This window comes from Bacillus rossius, chromosome 12 (assembly GCF_032445375.1).
Source record: "Bacillus rossius redtenbacheri isolate Brsri chromosome 12, Brsri_v3, whole genome shotgun sequence".
Taxonomy (NCBI): Eukaryota; Metazoa; Arthropoda; class Insecta; order Phasmatodea; family Bacillidae; genus Bacillus; species Bacillus rossius.
In genome coordinates, this window is record NC_086339.1 from 27,536,701 (window position 1) to 27,548,301 (window position 11,601).

Consider the following 11,601-nt stretch of genomic DNA (forward strand, 5'->3'; position numbering starts at 1 on the left):
CAATCTTCTCTGCTACGTATTAAGAAAATATTCTATTATTTTCCTGGAATGATCTTGCTATGAGATGGCCCGAGATTTGAACCTAAGTCAACTATAATGCGAGTCCAGGTTCTTATATCAATACTAAAAATACGAAAACTAACAAATATAATATTACTATTTTTTTAGTTTATCCACTAAGGGGCGTAAAATGGAGTATGGTTTCAAAAAAAAAGAATACTTCCGAATCTATTATAATTATAGTTATAAAATAAGACAGAACAACGTGCGTGTAGAGTTAAGTATTGTTATTTCCCCCATTTATAACAATTCGTGTGTTAAAAATTAAGAGGTAGTAGATTTTGATTTATTAAAAAAAATCATATCTCCACAACTAATAAAGTAAAACATATTTTTTAGTTGGAATTGAAAAGGAGAGTGGTGAAATCCTTTTCTCCAAGTAATATTAAGCATAAATACTAATCGATTAATACCTTGGATAAGAAATTGGAGTCCTGTAATCTACGTTTCAAATAAGAAATGATTATTTCAAAAATATTAAAATATATTATGTATCTGTAATAAAATGAAATTGTGTTATTATTCTAAACATATATTAACCAAAATTAAATGAAAGTTTAAATACAAACGATGACATATCTAATCTTAAAAAAATTTCAAAAGCACGTGTTTTATATTTTTTCCTTTTTTTCTACCTCATAAAATAAAAATAACTTAAGGTAAAATATATACTCAAATTCACTGAAAGTCAGTTTTAAAATCACATACTTTATACAAAACATTTACCAGGCTTACGCATTACCGCTTTAGACAATATCATTCATTAATGGTTTTGTTTTAAATTAAATCTTACGTACACCTGAAATTTTATTGTGTCTTTTCTTATAATTGTTAAATATCAGCAATACCCTTAAGCAGTGGGTCTAACCAGTATTCTAAATTAAGCTTAAATGTCACCCACGTCTTCCAACGCTTTAACACAATAAGTAAATATTAATTTTAAATAGGGTATTTAGACGCCTTTATGGTGGAAATTTTAGAGATAAGATTGATTTTCATAAGCTAATGGTTAAGTTTCAATTTACAAAGCTCAAAGCCTGATGGCAGAAAAACCATTTGATACCATTATTTTTCTTTCGATATTAACCTTGATAATATGTTCTACAGACAAATTTCATACATTGATCCGTGCTTAATAAAGAGATTGAAGCAATACTTAAAAGCGATTTCCCACCACGTGAACAAGTAAGAAGTGATTTGACAACTATCATTTTACTGCGCGTCTTCATGAAGAAAGTTTTTTTTATAATGTCTGGCTGATAACAGGAAGGTTAAAACTGAAATAACAAGTACTAAATGTTATCTGCCAACTCATATTTGTCTGATTGAAACCCAGTCATAGAATTGCGCATGCTTTTTTTTAAAAGACATTACGGCATATAAAGAACGGGTTGCAAGCGCGTATTGGTTCAGATAACCTTGCTCCTCAGGAACCATGAAGGCTATCGTAGCATTGACACTCTTGGTGGTGGCGGCTCAGGTAATTCAATCGCCGAATTAGAACTTTATTTTCCACTGTGTGAATAACATAAAAAATACGTTATTTTTTTTTGAAATTGAATAGTTACCTAGAATATGGATCTAATCCACACATTCAAATTGTAAAAAAAAACCTTGCTACAGTTAGATCTGTTTTCGCTGGAATATGCCAACATTTCAAGAGAAACAAAAATTTCACACGTAGGATTTGGACTTTGTACATTAATTGCATACACTATTCAACAAAAAATGATCACTGTTCAACAAAAAAGACAATTTTCACATTTTTGTCGGTTATATCTCTGTTCGGGGTAACTATTCAATTATGAATCTATGCAATCAGGCAGTTTCTGTGCGAGATGGGGAACTGTCCTGAATGCGTGTCAGGGATGAGATCCACGCTGTAGGTCATGTAGATATTATCTCGAAGCGTCCACCACAACTATAAGAGGGCTGGCCAGGCAAAGGACATGATTGGGTGCCACAACTACTTCACTAAGTGTGCGTGTAACTATTAACTGAACTAATTCTTTCCTACGAAGAGTTAGTTAAAGCGGCATAGTCATGTTTAATCATTTTATTAATTTTAAATATAAATCAATATCTTCTATGAGTTTTGGTAATTTAAGAAAACAGCAGTTTTTTTTTTCACTTTACTATGTGAGAAAATGCTTACTACTTATTCTTAAATATATCGTGAAGATACCTAAAGAGATTACATCTTAAATTCAAAAATCGTACCAAAATTTAAAGAACAGTCGTTGCTACATAGCCTAGTGTACGATAACTTTAGAACAGAGGAATTTCTAAAACTTTATTATAATTTTTTATCATAAACTAAGATCAAATTAACACAGTCATATATATATATATATATATATATATATATATGAACTTTTAATGCAGTGCAAGGCAGATAATTGTTACGTTATGGTTATTTATGTGGCTTTTTGAAATTGTAGTCATGAAAATTTGGTATTATGTCATAGTATAGTATGTATTACGTGTTAATTGGGTGTCAAAAGGTGGTTCGAAATGTAAAATTCAACCTTTATTCTGTATGGATGTGTCTTAATTGTCTATATGAATTTTTTTTAGCATTAACAATATTAAGAAATTATTTTTAAGTTTTACCAAAGTGAAGCTTCAAGCATTAAGTAGCAATAATAAAGCGTGCTGTACGGTATTAATAACTACGTAAAATAATGGTAATTTCATTGCCTTAACTATTTTTTTTTGTAAATTATCTACCGGTATAAAAAATGAGTTTAATAAAATAATATTTTAGTGCAATAGTAACGTTACCTATGAAGCATGTAAAATTTCAACGTAAAATAGTCGCTGGTTTCTGCTGTAACACCTGTATCACACTAGCTCCAGGACACATAATTTTTTTAATTATTTAATATTTCACAATTACATATATTGTTTACTACTTCATCCAAAATAGATCATTAAAAAATTAAGTGTTTGGGAGATGATTTATAAGAAAATTATATTGTCTCACGTTTGATAATGGGAAAAATGTGAAATATCCACCTAAATTCCCAACGTAGTATTGAAAGGCTTACGAAGGACGTATTTTAATTCAAGAACCAGGATTTGAAACTTAATACTTACTTTTAGATTATAGGTATTTGCTATTTTCAGTTCCTTTCACCAAATTATTTCAGTAATAAGCAACAGATAGATCAAAGTCCAAAAACATGTATACTCGGATTTTTAGAATAAAATTGGGTCACAGAAATGAGAGAATAAAAGAGAATTAAGTACTAAACAATTAAAATAATTGTTATTTACTAACCTAAAAATCATTATGCTTGAAGTTAGTTACATTTAGCAAGGTATTTTTTTAATGTGTGAATATTTAGATGATAATTTTGGGAAGCTTTGTTCGGACTTCTGCACTTCAACTCTAACTCGATTGCTGCTGTGCATGTAGGCCAAGTCCGTGGCGGACTTGTCAGACCTGCCGTTCGTCCACAAGTACGTGACCCCGAACCCCCGCCACACCGCGGAGGAGTGGGAGGCCATCTACGCCGCTGCAGAGGCCAACACTCCAGAGAACACCACTGGACTAGTGGTGGGGACAGTCCCGCAACCTGGTGAGAGACCCTTCATCCCTTCATTCACGCAGAAAAGCACGGAAGCAAGTGTACCCCGTACAGGCCATTTTGTAACCTGTGGTTGGTAGTCGTGTGATGTTTCAGTGTCTTGAGCTATCGCCAGAATACTTACAACCATTGAAGAGACAAAAAATCATTACTTTCGCAAGGCACGTACCTTTAAAAATGCAATAAAAAATACTGTTGTTAAAACATGGTCCCTTCTGTTACATGTTTCGAGGGAGAATTGTCATTGGACGATATTAAGATATTGTAATCCAAATGCAGTAAAATAACCAGTTCCAAACTGTAAAGAGAACGTTAGTAAATCATTTGGGAATTACTAAAAAATTCGAAACTTTCTAAAATTCACAGTGTATATGCTATTATATCTGCTGGTTTTTCTGTTTACCCAATTTACAAAAAAAAAAAAACACAAAATAGAGCTTTTGACTTCTGTGAATTCTATACGGAAAAAAAATTAGAATTACTACGAATTCTTATATAACTTTAGTTTCATTTTTCGTTGAAATTTTTTTTTTTTTTTTTTTTTTTTGCAATTTCTAATTGTTTGGTAGTAGATCTTTATAAGTTGTCCTTTTGGCGTGTCCATTTTCCTTTTGGCAGTGACTCAAATAAACCAGTAATATTCATCGTGTATTTTTATTAAGCTAAACATTTTGGAACCTATTTCTGCCAGTAATTCCTTTCACAACTGCACTTAGTTCAGCTTGAAAATATGTTGCCCTACCACCTTTTATAACTAAGGACAATTAAAGGACAATAGGTGGAGACATTCAAAATTCTCTTTATTATTTTCTGACACCTTGGAACAATCCATATTATTGAACATGATCGAAACAGTTTCTATTTTTTATATTGAATGCTGCCACATCGTAATAGTGTGATTTGGTCCCTTATTATTTATTTATAGTCCTTGGAGCGGTTAAAAAACTTGAGCCAATGCCAGAGTGTTTCAAAATTTATCATGGCTAGCAAGCGTGGTCTTTTTCCAAATTAAAAAAACAACAACACGCTTTCAGGTACCTAGCTATTAGTTTCATATTTATAATTATTTTTAGATTTAAATAAAAAAACTAGGAAGGAAGGATATTAGGGGGCCTTTATCGTGAGTAGGTAAATATAGTATGTTCTGGACCAGGGGGTGAGGGGTCGGGATCCGAGGGATCCACGGTGGCCATCTTGAAATACGTCACTTCCAGGGGCCATCTTGAATTACGCCACTTCCGGCGGCCATCTTGGATTAAAATTTGACCTTTGATCCCAGCGGCCATCTTGATTCTGCCATTTTGTTTTCTAGAACATTCCACCGAATTATGACGTCACGTCCACCATCTTTAAAATCCTTAAAAATATAACTTAGAAAATCGGGAAAAAATTTATAAAAAATACAAATAAAATTTTAATTAAAAACTTGATGACTTGTTCATCGAGCTCCTCACTCCTGTGCGTTGCAATTTTAGTTACGATGCCATCATCATCAAGCTCCACACTCCTACCCATTGCAATTTTCGTTAATTCGTCATCTTAAAAATAAATTTACTATCAAAATTAAAAATAATAATACCATTATAGTCTACTGAAGCAGCTATATTGTTTAGTGAAGACCATCATCTTGATTTCATCTGATGGATGTCGTCATCGGGTGTAGATTTCTAAAGTATGTTAGTGTTTGTAAGGTCGAGTTTATATTTCCTACCAGTGTTGTTATGACCCGAATAGACAAAAAAAAATCACAAATTTTGTTAAAATAAATCCCAAAATCCACAGTCATTTAATTGCTGTGACCACCATTTTTTCTTAAAGAGTTAATCATTTAAAGGTTTTAACTAAAATATATGTAATCAATACTATCGTTGTGGATGCGATGGTTTTAATTATTATAATTTTATTACTCCATCTTAGCGGACCAGAAATTTTCCAGAGTCCTCACAAGTCCATGTTTGCGTACTCGTGTTTTAAAGCTGCACGGAAGCAGATTTTTTAATGTTTGTGTACATGTTTTCACTAACTCTTCCACATAAAAATACCTTCGAAATTAAAGCCAGTTACCTTGAAACATAAATTCAAAGAAATAAATAAAAAAATATTTTTATTAAGAAAAAACACATAAAATGGCAGAATCCAAGATGGCCGCCGGGGAAAAAGGTCAAATTATAATCCAAGATGGCCGCCGCGGATCTCCCGGATCCCGACGCCTCACCCCTGCCCCAGAACATACTATAAAATTACCTACTATCGTGGAATAGACCACACTTATGTGGCGAAGGTCGTAGGCTAGATCCCACCAAAACAATACGGTTTCTATGAGTCTCATATTTAAGCAGTAAGTTAGTAACCAAGAGTTTTGGAGTCCACTAAGATCTTGGAGAACCCATAGCCCTCAAGCCTCTCTGCATAATCACGAATTTCAAGTAAGCAGGAATCCAAAAGTGTTGAGAATACCTGGGAAATACTGTAAACTGGGGCGGCGATGCGTTGTGACATCATGCTTGTGTTGCTCGCAGAGGATGCCGGGAAGGTGTACGTGGAGCACGAGGGGCGCATCATCGCCGGCACGGCCGCGACACAGGGCCAGTTCCCCTGGCAGGCGATGCTGATCCTGGAACGGTCCGGCATGTGCGGCGGTTCCCTCATCTCCAGCGAGTGGGTGCTCACGGCCGCCCACTGCATGGTCGGGTAGGTATCGCCCATGCACCTGTTGCAAGTTGTTTTTACTGAGTTTAAGCTTATATTTCATTATTAATCGTATTTCAGTTCAGTCAGAAAAAGGCACAAAAATAATTGTTTTCTACTGCAGTTTAAAAGAAAATTCCAGTGTACAAACCCCAAAAGCTGACTTGAAAATAAGGGATGATATAATGTAGTTTTCGGATGATTCAGCTTGCTGCTAATTTAATTTGTGTTTCTTCACTTTAAAAAAACATTAAATTATCTTAGATTATGCAGCATGTGTTATTAATGCAGTAATTCTTACATATACATATGCCACGTTAATGCAATTCGCCATTTCAAGTTTGGAAGCAAAAAAATAACAATTTGAAAAACCATGCAACAATACCTGTCTGTAAACTGATACACACCTGTAAAATCTATATACTATAATAAAACAGTAGTTTTTTTCTGTCTGTCTGTCTGTCTGTCTGTTTGTACGCGGTGTTTACAAAACTACAATACGAATTATAATGGGGTTTTCAAGTTAACTTAAGCGTAGCAGAGAAAAATATAAGCTTTATTTCATCAAAATCGGCTCAAGGAAAGAAAATAAATCTTAATTTTATGACATATAATATAATCATTATAAGAAGCCATTAAATTTTGCTATTGTAAGGAACTAAGTAGAGAGTAAGAAAAAATAAAGATCCTGACAGTTTGTGGTTTCGCCATATTTGTTTCAATTTTCAATACCCTTTTTGTATATTACAATTTAAATTGCAGAAAAAAATCATGTTTCATAGACACATAAATAGTGAGTGTGTGTCATTTCTCTATGTCCACGAGGTCTCACCACGTCTATTTTCTCCTTGGGGCGAACCCGTCCTCTTAATTAAATTAAATAAACAGCTTTTATCGTTGAATGATTTATTTCATGAAAATATGCTCTCAGAAAGACACTAATGAGTCACCAACATGTTCGATAGCAAGAAATTGTGATATGGCAAAATTGTTACAAGATTGCTCTCTAATCGTTCGGGATGAATGCTCGATGGCGAATAAAAAAGCAGTTGAAGCTGTGGACAGGACACAGGTGCCCTCCCTGAGCAACACGGTCATGTGACGCTTCCAGAAATACTTGGCAGAGTCGTATCTTCGGGAGACGAACTCATACGTTTGGTATTCGGGGATCTGTTAAACATACATCATCAGGAACATATGTGGTTATGTGAACGTGCCATACTCACTCCAAGAAATGACCAAGCTACTGCAATCAATGAAAATTTTTTAAACGAATTGAATGGGGCTGAAGTGGTTTACACATCCTTTAACAGCGTCCTTAATCAGGACGACGCCACTTATTATCCAGTTGAGTTTTTGTGTTCTATCACTGCAAGTGGTCTTCCTGTTCACAAAATTGTCCTCAAAGTCGATGTTCCAATAATGCTTCTGAGGAACCTTACTCCCCCAAAATTGTGCAATGGATCCCGACTTAAAGTAACTGCTCTACAACGAAATAAAATCGAAGCTGAGATTCTTACTGGGTGTGGCTCAGGTGAAACTGTTTTCATACCTCGCATACCGATCATCCCGAATAACTTCCCGTTCGGGTTCAAGTGCACATAGTTTCCAATAGCAGTTTGTTTCGCGATGGCAATAAATAAGTCTCAGGGTCAGAGCCTTAAGGCAGCTGGTGTTGACTTAAGTTCTGATTGTTTTTCCCACGGCTAGATGTATGTGGCTTGCTCGCGGGTCAGTAATGCAATCTTTACATTCTATCTCAAAACGGGAATACAGTAAATGTGGTTTACAAAGAAATTTTATGAAGTGTCTTCCCGACATTACATTTGAAAGTAGAAACATATTTACCCAAAAATTTGGTACATAGTAACATATTTTAATTGCAAAGACTGAAATAGAGGTGAGAAAAATTATAATTTGTAAACATAAGAAAACTACTACAACTGTATCAACTGTTATGTTATAATGTTTAAATTTCTAAATGGTGCAAGATAATACAAAATTGCATGCGGAAAAAGTCGTGGGCAGCAGCTACGTATAGTTATAGGTATAGGGCTATGCATGCTGATTTTTCATATACTGCATGGTCGCGAACATGTAAGAATAATCTATCTATCTTACTATAATAAAACAGTAGTTCTTTTTCTGTCTGTCTGTCTGTACGCGATGTTATACACAACTACTATACGAATTTTAATGGGGTATTGCGTATAACAGTCATTACTTAATTATTTGCCTTCAATGCAGTTACCTTATTTCACGTCCAGCGAAGCGGGCGGGTTCGGCTAGTAATATATAAAATTGGTCTATCACACCTTTGTATTAAAATCAGTTCGTATGTTATAACAAAAAAAAATATTTTTTTTTTCTTGTTGGCATAAGAACATGATGGAAGTTTGATTCCATAATTGTAGTTAGTCAGGAAAGTGAAATTCGTAAAATAATAAATAAGGTTTTGATGATGCAAGTGGTTTTTTTTTTAAACATTTGGACTACTTTTTGGTTTCAGCATGACCAGCTTCGAGATCACGCTGGGCTCCACCGACAGGATCATGTTGCAGTCCGGTGTCGTCTCGCAGAACGCGAGGCAGGCGCTCGTCCACGCCAACTACAACCCAGAACCCCCCACCAACGACATCGGCGTGCTGAGGCTCGCTTCTCCCGTCACTTTCACCAGTGAGTCTCGCTGATATCACCCCTTTCTGCTACCCGCCGTTACTTCCGTCTCCGAGGCTTCCTAATATCGCCCCTCTGCTACTGCCATAAATCTCTCCAATGAGTCCCTCTAAGATTCCCAAATTGCTACCGCCCTAGCTTTGACACATCAGTCTCTCTAAGTTTCCCACATTTTCCCACAATTTTCTGCCAGTGCTATTACCTTCACCACTTAGTCTTTCAAAAAATTCCCCTCTGCAATCACACACTGTTTCAGAGGATCCATCATGCTGCTAAAAACCTTTCTCCATATTAATGAAGAACATTTGTTAATGAAAATCTAATGATCTTTGTAATTTTAAAGCTATTGAGTTCTTTCTTCGAACAAGAAAATATAAGAATCATCTTCCGAAGACCTATTAAGTTTACAGTAAAAACACATTCTTTCCTTCTACATCAATAATAATTTTTTTTATAACAGGTCACCACTCGTGATTCAAAGCGTAGTATAATGCCCCTCGTGCCTCAAATTTAAATTATTTTAAAATAATTAAAAAAAGCCTTGGAAACTGCTGGGCAAAAATAATAAGAAAAATAAAGTTATTTACCAGGGGTGGCACGAGGTGGAGAACAAGACAATTTGTAACTCCCTGTACAAAAGCAACTTGGGAGTTAGTGGATCGTTTAAATAGAATAAGGTATATAATAAATAAATAAACACTACATAAGTAGCTTGGTCTATAGGTTCCCTGTTTTATTTAGAAATGTAAATTAAATCTGTGTTTCCTTTGTTTAGGCTTAACAATAAAAGATATTAACAAGTAACAAGTATGAGGGCCGGCCCGATATTATTATTTAAAACAATTTAGATTATATTAATTAAACATCATCACAGAACAAAAAAATTGAAATATTCTATCATATAAGATTCTTTCACTGCTTATTTTACATATTCTCTTCGATTAAGTTCTTAATCACTGTTCACTGGTAGGCTAGTCACTGGGTTAATTTAGTTCGTAGATTGAAAGGGGGACAAGTTCTTTTAAATTATCACCCGGATCTTCAAGGTAAGATGTCGGGCCAGGAAAGTTCTCTTCTAAAGGTACTCGGAGCTCGATGTCCAGTACAACATGCTGGGAGCAAATTCGTCCCCCAACACTTGGACCCTGTCTGAAACACAAGTCAATTTAGACGAATTAGACCTGCTTCCAGACAGTCAAACACAGTCGGCGCGAAAAGGCCAACAAACGGGGATTCGGGGAGGAAAAAGACAGGATTACTCACCAAACAGGGTGTAGCTCCAGGGCTCAGGAGATGTCTCGCGCCGACAACCGATTGGCGCGGACCGAAAATACCACGGATGACACGCCAGAAATCGTCATTTGGAATAATAAAAAAATTAATAAAGTATAAACTAAGACATGACTTGTACTAATTGTTTCTACTGACTGGCTACTGGCTGAAATTTAGCTGGGATCACATCCCTTAAGCCTGCTGACTACATATCTTATGAACACGAATTCGCCGTTGCCGCGAAAAGCCTCTTAACACAGAGGACGCCGAGATGACGCGGTAGTAGCCGAAGTCAAAGTACTAAATCCCGGTGGCGGATAAAACTTCTAATTAAAACGGACGGTCGGCCCTAGGGAAAAGGATGGGGAAGGTTCGGTTCTAGGCCGAACACATCCGAAGGTAACCGAGTGGTCGTAGCCACGACTTCAGTTGTTTGGGTCAAAGGGCGACTGCTGCGGTCTCTACCGGCGGGTACAGAAAGCACCATACAATCGACTATTACAGGCCGCGAGAAGGAAGCATAGGGCCTTATGGCGCCGCGGTGCTGCTTTCTAGCGGCGTAAAGGGGAACTAACTGAGGAATTGAGCTGACTCGCCACCAGGTGTCGCGAGCGTGTGCTCTGCGCGCTGGCGACCAGGGCCGAAGTTACTTTTTCCTGTCGCTAGGTGTCGTTGAGGGCTCTGTAGCACAAGGGCGAATGTCCTTGGATTATGCCATCGTCTTGGCGAGTTCACGTACGGTCAATGATCCCGGTTAAGGATTCTTAGAATTAAGAGTGGGGAGGGGGTGGACAAAAAACGCCACGAGGCTGGGAACGGAGGTCCACGGGATCCTCGTTCGTGCTGTGAGACGCTAGTCTCAGCGGGTCTCTAAGAAAAAGAGCTTGCAGGTCAGAAGCTGCTCTATGCGGTTTTAGTCATGCAGGGAATTAATATTACAAACCCGAGACGTGACTGCAGGCGAGAGAAACGTCATACGGGCTGCTAACGTCTACATTCGACTAGCAAAAAATCAGATAGGTCCCTGAGAAAGGTGCTTCGGGCCACTGGCACTAAGTTTAACTACGCCGAGTACACCAGCCTAACAAAGTGTAAATCACCCCTTTGTAACCAATCAATTTGAAAAATAAAATTTCCAGAAATAATCAAAAATTATAATAACAAATAAAAACATGCCGAAATGCCTAATTTCCGGCACAATATTTAACTAGGGGATGAAAGTTTGAATACAATTTCGTCATATTTGCAGTTAAAAATATAAAATGTGGTGTTTAGGCTTCTGTTTATAAATAAAAGACAGTAGTATAAACAT

General features: G+C 36.3%; 1 protein-coding gene across 1 annotated transcript; it reads left to right on the forward strand.

Annotated features, from left to right (window-relative positions):
* Positions 1 to 1,468: 1,468 nt before the first annotated feature.
* On the forward strand, positions 1,469 to 9,276 carry LOC134537768 (chymotrypsin BI-like). Its single transcript, XM_063378546.1, has 4 exons — positions 1,469 to 1,540; positions 3,482 to 3,644; positions 6,173 to 6,344; positions 8,851 to 9,276. The coding sequence occupies exons 1-4, from the start codon at positions 1,496 to 1,498 to the stop codon at positions 9,029 to 9,031; spliced, it is 561 nt and encodes a 186-aa protein (XP_063234616.1). The 5' UTR covers positions 1,469 to 1,495; the 3' UTR covers positions 9,032 to 9,276.
* The last annotated feature ends 2,325 nt before the right edge of the window (positions 9,277 to 11,601 follow it).